Raw genomic sequence first — 12,180 nt, forward strand, 5'->3', positions numbered from 1 at the left:
TTGAGACAGGGTCTCACTCTGTCACCCAGGCTGGAGTGCAGTGGTGCCTCCTGGGTTCAAGCAGTTCTCATGCCTCAGCCTCCCCAGTAGCTGGGATTACAGTCGTGGGCCCCCACACCCGGCTAATTCCCAGCTAATTTTTGGTTTTTTGCTTGCTTGTTTTTTGAGAGAGTCTCACTGTCACCCAGACTGGAGTGCAGTGGCATGATCTCAGCTTACTGCAACTTTCGTCTCCCAGGTTCAAGCGATTCTCCTGCCTCAGCCTCCCAGGTAGCTGGGATTACAGGTGTGTGCCACCACACCCAGCTAATTTTTGTGTTTTTAATAGAGATGGGATTTCGCCATGTTGGCCAGGCTGGTCTTGAACTCCTGACCGCAGGTAAATCTGCCAACCTTGGCCTCCCACAGTGCTGGGATTACAGGTGTGAACCACCGTGCTCAGCCTAATTTTTTTTTTTTTTTTTTTTTTTTTAAGTAGTGATAGGGTTTCGCCATGTTGGCCAGGCTGGTCTCGAACTCCTGGCCTCAAGTGATCCACCTGCCTCGGCCTCCGAAAGTGCTGGGATTATGGGTGTGAGCCATCGCGCCCAGCTAGATTATATTTTCATAATGTATTATTTCGTAATACATTGAAAGAGCCAGAATTTTTTTTAAGAAAATTACCCAAACACTTAAACACTTAATAACACTCACTTAAGTCCCTTCCATAACTCTTGGGCCAAGGAAGAAAGCAGAGAGTTAATATAAGACTATTTTGGAAAAAAAAATATGAAAGCTTATATTTTAAATTTTAGGTTGAGGTATCTTAAGCAACAGAATGAATAAAAGCAACGTTCCATTTAGAAGGAGAATCTGATTGGTGATATGGATTTATACTCAATAAAATGCATTTTAAATTAGATTTTTTTTGTTTAGGGATGTATTTTGGTAAATTACACAAAAGTAACTTAAAGTATTAGTCAAGAACAGGATTACAAACAGTTCATGATGTTAGACGTAGTAGGTCAGATTTTATTGCTTTTGGCTAAAGACTACTGCAAAATTTATAGAGCAAAAAGCTGGTACAGACTACTCACAAAATTAAACTGAGTATCTGAGAGAATATATTTGCCCAACTCAAAATTTTCAAAAAGAAATAATCAGAGCCATGTATCACAGTGTTTATAAAACATGTTTACAGTAACTTCAGTCAATCTATTTGAAAAAATAAGGCCCCCTGAAATAAGTGCTCAACCCTCTCCCCACGTTAGTACATACACAAAATAGCATTAACTTTTTACTAATTTTTGAAAAAATCATTGCAAAAAGAGGTTCTCAAATGTCTCATGTGCCTGACTTGATGAATTATAAATACTCTGAAAAATAGGACAGAAGAATAATAACACTATTTCAGAAGTAGAAGTTCTAGTGGAATGTTAGTACTCTTCCACTAGCTCATTTTTATCTCCTTTTACTTTTTCTTTTTCTGCTATATTTCTTTTTCTGATATACCCCCCTCTTATTTTCCTCTGGGGCCCTTTTAAAGCAAAAGAAGCAGCTTTTTAAAATAGGTGAAGAGGCATTCTTTTGGGAAGTGAACCAGTTCTAAAGAAAGTGATGATGGTTTATCAAAGATCAGATAGTTGTAGATATGCGGCATTATTTCTGAGGGCTCTGTTCTATTTCATTGATCTATGTCTCTGTTATGGTACCAGTACCATGCTGTTTTGGTTACTATAGCCTTGTAGTGTAGTTTGAAGTCAGGTAGCATGATGCCTCCAGCTTTGTTCTTTTGGCTTAGGATTGACTTGGCGATGCGGGCTCTTTTTTGGTTCCATATGAACTTTAAAGTAGTTTTTTTCCAATTCTGTGAAGAAAGTCATCGGTAGCTTGATGGGGATGGCATTGAATCTATAAATTACCTTGGACAGTATGGCCATTTTCACGATCTTGATTCTTCCAACCCATGAGCATGGAATGTTCTTCCATTTGTTTGTATCCTCTTTTATTTCATTGAGCAGTGGTTTGTAGTTCTCCTTGAAGAGGTCCTTCACGTCCCTTGTAAGTTGGATTCCTAGGTATTTTATTCTCTTTGAAGCAATTGTGAATGGGAGTTCACTCATGATTTGGCTCTCTGTTTGTGATTGGTGTACAAAAATGCTTGTGATTTTTGTACATTGATTTTGTATCCTGAGACTTTGCTGAAGTTGCTTGTCAGCTTAAGGAGATTTTGGGCTGAGACAATGGGGTTTTCTAGATATACAGTCATGTCATCTGCAAACAGGGACAATTTGACTTCCTCTTTTCCTAATTGAACACCCTTTATTTCCTTCTCCTGCCTGATTGCCTTGGCCAGAACTTCCAACACTATGTTGAATAGGAGCGGTGAGAGAGGGCATCCCTGTCTTGTGCCAGTTTTCAAAGGGAATGCTTCCAGTTTTTGTCCATTCAGTATGATATTGGCTGTGGGCTTGTCATAGATAGCTCTTATTATTTTGAGATACGTCCCATCAATACCTAATTTATTGAGAGTTTTTAGCATGAAGGGTTGTTGAATTTTGTCAAAGGCCTTTTCTGCATCTATTGAGATAATCATGTGGTTTTTGTCTTTGGTTCTGTTTATATGCTGGATTCAATGGGAAAAGGATTCCCTATTTAATAAATGGTGCTGGGAAAACTGGCTAGCCATATGTAGAAAGCTGAAACTGGATCCCTTCCTTACACCTTATACAAAAATTAATTCAAGATGGATTAAAGACTTACATGTTAGACCTAAAACCATAAAAACCCTAGAAGAAAACCTAGGCAATACCATTCAGGACACAGACATGGGCAAGGACTTCATGTCTAAAACACCAAAAGCAATGGCAACAAAAGCCAAAATTGACAAATGGGATCTAATTAAACTAAAGAGCTTCTGCACACCAAAAGAAACTACCATCAGAGTGAACAGGCAACCTACAAAATGGGAGAAAATTTTCGCAACCTACTCATCTGACAAAGGGCTAATATCCAGAATCTACAATGAACTCAAACCACTTTACAAGAAAAAAACAAACAACCCCATCAAAAAGTAGGCGAAGGACATGAACAGACACTTCTCAAAAGAAGACATTTATGCAGCCAAAAAACACCTGAAAAAATGCTCATCATCACTGGCCATCAGAGAAATGCAAATCAAAACCACAATGAGATACCATCTCACACCAGTTACAATGGCGATCATTAAAAAGTCAGGAAACAACAGGTGTTAGAGAGGATGTGGAGAAATAGGAACACTTTTACACTGTTGGTGGGACTGTAAACTAGTTCAACCATTGTGGAAGTCAGTGTGGCGATTCCTCAGGGATCTAGAACTAGAAATACCATTTGACCCAGCCATCCCATTACTGAGTATATACCCAAAGGACTAAATGATGCTGCTATAAAGACACATGCACACGTATGTTTATTGTGGCACTATTAAGAATAGCAAAGACTTGGAACCAACCCAAATGTCCAACAACAATAGACTGGATTAAGAAAATGTGGCACATATACACCATGGAATACTATGCAGCCATAAAAAATGATGAGTTCATGTCCTTTGTAGGGACATGGATGAAACTGGAAACCATCATTCTCAGTAAACTATCGCAAGGACAAAAAACCAAACACCGCATGTTCTCACTCATAGGTGGGAATTGAACAATGAGAACACGTGGACACAGGAAGGGGAACATCACACTCCGGGGACTGTTGTGGGGTGGGGGGAGAGGGGAGGGACAGCATTGGGAGATATACCTAATGTTAAATGACGAGTTAATGGGTACAGCACACCAACATGGCACATGAATACATATGTAACAAACCTGCACATTGTGCACATGTACCCTAAAACTTAAAGTATAATAATAATAAAAAAGAAAAAAAAAGAAAGCGATGATGGAACCTCCTTCACTGTGCTGCACTCCCTGGAGATTGCCAGTTGTCGGTGCTGTTTTATCCTCTCAGCCAGCCACCATAGCTCCTATGTTTAGATACACTTTGTCTTTTTTTAATAACATTAATGGATGCTTCCTGTGTGCTCAGCTAAGGGCATCATAAACATTACCTCCTTTCATTCATGAAACAATGCAAGAAAGGTAGTATTATATATCACTATTTTACAAATGAATAGAGGCATAAGCTAAGTAATGTGTGCAGTTTTACTCAACTGAGTGAGCAGAGGACCCAGAATTGAAGAGATTCACCACTTCACTCTCCTGCCTCTGTCACTTCCACATTAATGGGGTTGCCAGAAAAGTACTAACTTAAGACACCAAATGATAAGGAGGCACCCAGTGTTTTATAATGCTAGTACTAGGGGAAAACTGTATTCTTTCTGTATGTGATCATAGTGATGCATTACATGTCTTATAAATGCTGGGGACATAATTTAATGAAATTCCTACAAAAGAAATGTGTTATGGAGTGAGTTGTGTCCCCACCCCCAAATTCATATGTTTAATCCCTAACCCTTCAATGTGATGGTTTTTGGAGATGGGGCCTTTGGAAAATAAATTAGGTTTAGATGAGGGCACAAGGGTGGGGCCCTCATGATGGGATTAATGCCTTTATAATAAGAAGTAAAAGCACTAGAGCCATCTAAGTACACAGAGAGAAGACAGTTTTCTGCAAGCCAAGAAGAGTGCCTTCACCAGGAACTGAATCATCTGGACCTTGACCTTGGACTTTCTAGCCTCTAAAACTTTGAGAAATACATGTCTATTGTTTAAGCCACCCAGAATGGCATTTTGTTATAGCAGCCCAAGCTGACTAAGACGGATCTTGGTACTGAGAAGTGAGGTGCTGCTGTAACAAATACCTAAGAATGTGGAAGTGGCTTTGGAACTGAATGATGGATGGAAGCTTGAGGTGCATGTATACGGACACTATGGGCAATTCTGGTGATAGCTCCCAAGGAAATAAGGGACATGTTATTGGAAACTGGGGTAAAGGTGATCTTTGTTTTAAAGTGGCAAATAACTTGGATGGACTGTTTTCTATTGTTTTATGGAAGGTAGAACTTATAAGTGATGAAATTGGAGATTTAGCTGACGAGATTTCTAAGCAAAGTCTTAAAGTAATGTCTTGCTTAAAGTATGAAAGAAGAGAGATGAATTGCAGAAGGAATTGTTAACCAAAAATGAACCAACATTTGAAGATTTGGAAAGTTTTCAACCTATCCTTATTGTAAAAAATGAGAAAGTTTGTTCTGAAGAGAACACTGTTCAGAACACTGAACAGCCATTTGATAAAGAGATCATGGGTATGACTCATAGACTTAATCAGCCATTTCAACAGAAGTCAGGAATAGAGATGGAATTATATCAGCAGCAAAAACTCTGCTAGTTTGAACAATGAGATGAGATGAAGGAAGGCTGTTGGACTTCTTATATCCTGCAAGACTGTACCATAGAGCTATTGGGCTGTGAACACGCGCTGTTCTTCAAGAAAAGGTTAGAAAGACCCCGAAGCAATTCAGAGATCTTTAGGGCCATCAGGGCCACTGCCTGCATTTCAACAGGCCAGATGGCCTCCAACCAAAGCCTTGGAGGCAGGGCCACGCTGCAGAGCATACGGGCTAAGTTGACCCTGTGGAACCTTGGAGATTGGGCCACCCAGAGCCTTCAGGGCTCTACCGCCACCAGGGTAGAAGCAAGACTGCCACCTCAGTGGGTCCAGAGGCAGAGTATCAAGCCAAAGAAGATTATCCTTGAGCATTTAAGATCTAAAGGAATTTGCCTTTCTAAGTTAAGGGCCTGCTTGACACCTGTCACCCCTTTCTTATTTCCTGTTTCTCCCTTCTGGAATGGAAATGACTAGCCTATGGCTGTCCCACCTATGTATTTTGGAAACACATACCTTGTCCTTCTTCACAGGTTTACAGCTGGAGAGGAATTTTGCCTTGGGATGAATCGTACCTCAAGTCTACCCATATCCAATTTTTATGATATTTAGAAGAAACTTTGGACTTTAGAGTTGATACTGGAGTGAGTGAAAATTTTGGGAGCAGGACAAGGTGGCTCACCCCTGTAATCCCAACACTTTGAGAGGCCAAGGTGGGAGGATCACTTGAACCCAGGCATTTGAGACTAGCCTGGGCAATGCAGCAGACCCTATCTCTACAAAAAATTATCTGGCTGTGGTGGCACACACCTGTAGTCCCAGCTATTCAGAAGGCTGAGGCAGAAGAATCACTTGAGCCCAGGAATTTGAGGCCACAGTGAGCCATGATCACATCACCACACTCCAGCCTGGGTGACAGAGTGAGACCTTGTCTGAGAAAAAAAAAAAAAAAGTTTGTGGCGCTGTTGGAATGGATTGAGTGTATTTTGCATGTGAGAAGAACATGAATTTGGGGTCCTAGTGGTTACATGTTACAGACTCAATGACTGAACTATGTCCTTCTTAATTCATATTTTGAAGTCCCATGACCATCCCTCCTTCTACCTCATTGAAACCCAATTATTTCCCAAAGGCCCCATCTCCAACTACCATCACGTTGAGGGTTAGAGCTTCAATATATGAATATTTGGCCATACAGTTCAGTCCATAGAAAATGCTATTTTTTATGTCTCAATATATGAATTTTGAAGGGATAGAATTCAGTCCACAGCAAATGCTATTTTCATATCTCTTATTAAGTGGTTTGAGTTTAATCATATTTTTTCACCATCCAAACCCTCCTTCCACTCCCCAAATCAAAGCTAGGGTAGGCTAATTAAAATGGCATGCCCGATGTCATTCCCTTCTCCTGTGTCCACTGACCAGTCTTCAGAAACTATCGGGCTCTACACTGCTCTTGCTTTTTTGGTCTTTCAACATCACCTAGAACTCCTTTTATCATTTCCTATGGTCTCCTTTTTTCTTTATCCCTCAGAGGATCTTACCTCTAAACAAAGGAAGCTTCTTAGCAGCATAGCTTTTGCAATTACTGAGGCATACACAGTTCCTGGCTCCAGGCATCCTTCATGCCTCCACATGAGCCCAGCTCAGGACATAGAATAACAGGTCCTAGCATGACTCTCAAGTGGACAGCCAAAATAGCTAGTGTAAACATTCACCAGCATTACTTACTCTTCTTAAGCACAAGCTACTTCTCAGGTCAGAGATCCAGCAAATGTATCCAGGGTAGGGATACATCGAGGGCCACCACACCTAGGTCTACAATGTTAGGACTTTGAACAAAAGAACACCACCCGTCTTCTATCAGAATGAGAGTGTGTGTATATGTGTCTACATAGAGACTGATTCAGTGATGGATGGAGGTAATAATAAAAATATTCATTTTAATCTTTATGACTTTCTGTAATTTAATGGGACCTCTAGTAGCAGAAAATCCATTCCTGAATGATAAATTCAGGAAATAAGTGTGGGATAGGGGATGGAGGATAGGGGCAAAACTAAGTCTACAAGAGAAAAATAGACGAAATGCTGTTATTTCAGTTTTCTGTAATTCTTAATTTGTGATAATTTGATTAGGGCCTAATTTGAAATTTACCTTCACTTAGAAAATCGTCTTTTGTAGTAAATACTATAAATGAGATCCCAAGGGAGAAATTTTTTGTTTGTTTGTTTGAGATGGAGTCTCATTGGGTCACCCAGGCTGGAGTGCAGTGGTGCCATATTGGCTCACTGCAAACTCCACTTCCCAGCCTCCCGAGTAGCTGGGATTACAGGAGCCTGCCACCACATTGCAGCTAATTTTTGTATTTTTAGTAGAGATGGGGTTTCACCATGTTAGCCAGGCTGGTCTCAAACTCCTGACCTGGCTGGTCTCGAACTCCTGACCTCAAGTGATCCACCTGCCTCGGCTGTCCATGGTGCTGGAAGTACAGGCGTGACCCACCACGCCAGCTAAGAAATTTTTAAATGAAGAGAAAATGTTTTCAAGATACACTCAAGGACTTTACAAATGCTCATCAATTAAAATTTTTGTGGCCAGGTGCGGTTGCTCATGCCTGTAATTCCAGCACTTTGGGAAGCCGAGGCGGGCGGATCACCTGAGGTCGAGAGTTCAAGACCAGCCTTACCAACATGGAGAAACCCCGTCTCTACTAAAAAATACAAAATTAGCCAGGCATGGTGGCGCATGCCTGTAATCCCAGATACTCAGGAGGCTGAGGCAGGAGAATCGCTTGAACCAGGTTGGCAGAGGTTGTGGTGAGCCGAGATCACGCCATTGCACTCTAGCATGGGAAATAAGAGCAAAATTCCATCTCAAAGGAAAAAAAACTGAGTTATAAAGCATTAAGCATAACAGGAATAAAAAATCATACGAAGCAATTCCTATGCTTTTATAGGCAATTCTGATAATATATGCATTAAGAATCCTCTACTACATTTTTTATAAATGTATTTCATTTTTAAGTGTCCTCTAATTTATATTCATCTAGTCCTGAAATGGTGAGATTTTGTTATAAACTTTTTTTTTTTTTTTTTGAGATGCAGCCTAGGCTGGAGTGCAGTGTCGCAATCTTGGCTCACTGCAACCTCTGCCCACCAGGTTCAAGCAGTTCTCCTGCCTCAGCCTCCCTAGTAGCTGGGATTACAGGTGTGTGCTACCACGCCTGGCTAATTTTTATATTTTTAGTGAGAGGGGGTTTTGCCATGTTGGCCAGGCTAGTCTCGAACTCCTGACCTCAAGTGATCCGCCCTCCTTTGCTTCCAAAAGTGCTGGGATTACAGGCATGAGCCACCATGCCTGGCCTTGTTGTAAACTCTAAATGATTAACAGAAATGAAGAAGCTACAAAATAAGAATTTAATAAAATTCATAACCTAATATATATTTTAAATATATCAAAAATGTCATATTTGTTAACTTCTTAGAATTTCTGCATAGTGATTTATTTTGGAAATAGTTGAGAATACTAAATTTTTCTATCTCCATTCTTTTTAAAATATCTTTTTTCAGGAACTGAAGTGAAAAAAATTGAAGCTATAAATGTTCCTTGCACACAGCTTTCAATGTCATTTTTTCATCGGTTATATGATGAAGATATTGTACGAGACAGTGGACATATTGTTAAATGTTTAGATTCTTTTTGTGATCCATTTCTCATTTCTGATGAGTTACGAAGAGTAAGTACGGAATTTTAAAATTTTGCAGTGGAATTTTATTTCAGGAAATGCAAAAATGTCAAAAACTTTGCCTGCTTAAAGCATAAAATACCTTGTCATAAGATACCACTTATTTATAAGTAATGATCAGTAATAATCCTAACATTGGTAGATTTCTACTTAGATGGCACTTTAACCGTTAGTAATTCTCAAATAGGTGCTACGAACATCTGATGGGTAGAGATGCTGCAAAACATCATATAACTCACAGGACAGTCACAACAAAGTTATCTGGCTCAAAATATCTATAGTGCTGAAGCAGGGAAATCCTGGCCTATTTAATAAGGCCATTTTTGCTCAGTGTGGGCCTTATAACTTATCAAATGAATATTAAAAACATCCCGGGGCTGGGCACAGTAGCTCACGCTTGTAATTCCAGCACTTTGGGAGGCTGAGGTGGATGGATGGTTTGAGCCCAGGAGTTCAAGACCAGCCTGGGCAACATAGCAAAACCCTGTCCACAAAAACTACAAAAGTTAGCCAAGGCTGGTGGCTCACACCTGTATTCCCAGCTGCCCGGAAGGCTGAAGTCCCAGCTCGGAAGGCTGAAGTGAGAAGATTGCTTGAGCCTGGGAAGTCAAGGCTGCAATGAGCTGTGATCATGCCAGTGCACTGCAACCTGGGTGACAGAGCAAGACGTTTTCTCAAAAATAAACTTAGATAAATAAATAAAAACATCCCAGGAGTAAAAGAATCTTTTTATCTCATTGCTAATATCAACAAAGCCATTGGATTAACTAAATTCAATTTTGTTTTAGTGAAAAGTATACTGAACTTGGAATTAAAATATATAGATCATTTACCTGATTCCTGATTTATTATTTAGAAGATAATAATCTTAGGCAAATTTCTCAATCTTTTGAGCCTCAAGATCTTATCTATACAACATGAAGGTGAAAGTGCCCATTCTACCTTCTTCCTAAAATCATTGAGAAAATTAATTGAGGAAACATTTACATGTACCTTTTAGAAATATCAAATGCTGTTAAAATGAAATGTCAGCTTGGGCAACAGAGCAAGACCCCCATCTCTACAAAAATATGAAGAAATAAGCCAGGTGCAGTGGAGTGCACCTGTAGTTCCAGCTACTTGGGAAGCTGAGGTGAGAGGATTGCTTGAGCCCAGGAGTTTGAGGCTGCTGTGAGCTATGATTGTGCCACTGCATCCCAGTCTGGGCAACAGAGTAAGACCTTGTCTCTAAAAAACAGAAAAAAGAAATTATTATTGATATTATCATTGTTCCAATTATTGAGAGTATTAAAGTAGTTAAAAATGAGGGCTTTCATGTCAAATAGCCATATGTTCAAATCCAGTCTTTGTCACTTAGTAGCTGATCCTTAACTTCTCTAAGCTTCAGTTTCTTCATCTATAAAGTAGGCATAATGTGAGAATTATGTGAGATAATGCACTTACTTTGCTTAGCACAATGTCTGGAGCTTAGTAAGTTTTCCAAAATATTAGCAACTACTATTAATTACTACTGTTGTTATTATCCTCAATTAAGAGAGAAGGGAGATGTACAAGTCTGATGTATTACAAATCCAGATAGCAGTGAACTAGGGAAGCTACTGATCCATCATTCCGGACACAGGAATCTTGTCTGTAGGAGAAAGGGAGGCATCCAACCAGTCTACACTAAGGCAATACCTAAAAGCACTCATTAACTTAGTTAAAGAAGAAAATAAAATTAACTTACTGAGAATACCCAAACACACACAATTGAATGAGACTACATATAGTTCGCTCTTAGGTAAATGAAGTATATCTAACATGAGATAATATAAATAATATACATGGCCGGGCATGGTGGCTCACTCCTGTAATCCCAGCACTTTGGGAGGCCACGGTGGACAGATCACCTGAGGTCAGGAGTTCGAGACCAGTATAGCCAATATGGCAAAATCCTGTCTCTACTAAAAACACAAACATTAGCCAGGTATGGTGGCGGGTGCCTGTAATCTCAGCTACTTGGGAGGCTGAGGCACAAGAATTCCTTGAACCTGGGAGGCAGAGGTTGCGGTGAGCCGAGATCACACCACTGCACTCCAGCCTGGGTGAAAGAGCAAGATTTCGTCTCAAAAGAAAAAATTAAACAAAACAAAACAAAAAATACTATGCAGTAGGGATCTCATATTAATTTCTACTTCTCCTTACCAAGGATTGGAAATTACTAATCAGGAAATGTTTGGTCTGGGTTTCCCTCCTTTTGGATACTATTGGCAGCTCTTCTCTCTCACACTTCTTCTCTGGCATAAGGGTCTAAAGACCCTTACCTCTAATTTTAGATAATTTACTGTCACTTCTACAGAAAGAGCATCATCAGTGGACATTGTTTTTAAAAAAGAAGTATTAGTTTTCCAACAGAATACTCTGCAAAACTGCTTGCTGTCTGTCTTATTTATTGCCATGAATAACACCTCTATTCATGAAATGCTGGAGCTCAGTGTTTTTCTACTAGTTGCCTGCATGGCTTGCTCTTGGGTTCATTGCTACTCTGTGGCAATAGGGAGGAAAGGCTTTTAACTTGGTTGCTTTCTGGCTGATAAAAAATAAAACTAACATCCAGCTTCAGCCTGAACTAAAAAGGGTCCCTCATTGTGCAGCACTACAGATTGTATTGGCTCACTGTAATGTAAGTACTAATAACTACCACTTTCCTGACTGTGGCTCAGAAGTGTGACCTCTGTCTAAGAGCTACATAGCTGAAGAGATCTGTATGTGAATGGAGAGGGAGAAAAGCCATAGAATATTATGTTTTCACATTCATTCCAAAAAATTTTTAAAAATTATTATATTTTTTAAAATTACACAGCCTAGCTGGGCATGGTAGCTCATGCTTGTAATCCCAGCACTTTGGGAGGCAGAGGCAGGTGGATCACTTCAGACCAGGAGTATAAGACTAGCCTGGCCAACATGGTGAAAACCCGTCTCTATTAAAAATACAAAAATTAGCCAGGCATGGTGGCACGCGCCTGTAATCCCAGCTACTAGGGAGGCTGAGGCAGGAGAATCGCTTAAACCCAGGAGGCGGAGGTTGCAATGAGCTGAGATTGCG

The 12,180-nt window shown here is 40.0% G+C and overlaps 1 protein-coding gene across 1 annotated transcript in view; it reads left to right on the plus strand.

Moving 5' to 3' along the window:
* CFAP300 (cilia and flagella associated protein 300) overlaps nt 1-12,180 on the plus strand; it is a 38,936-nt gene that overhangs the window by 12,331 nt on the left and 14,425 nt on the right. Inside the window, exon 4 of the mRNA XM_032167232.2 lies at nt 8,920-9,086. Within this exon, the coding sequence (XP_032023123.1) occupies nt 8,920-9,086 (167 nt within the window). The remainder of the gene's footprint in view (nt 1-8,919; nt 9,087-12,180) is intronic.

Source organism: Hylobates moloch, unplaced genomic scaffold, assembly GCF_009828535.3.
Source record: "Hylobates moloch isolate HMO894 unplaced genomic scaffold, HMol_V3 SCAFFOLD_11, whole genome shotgun sequence".
Taxonomy (NCBI): domain Eukaryota; kingdom Metazoa; phylum Chordata; class Mammalia; order Primates; family Hylobatidae; genus Hylobates; species Hylobates moloch.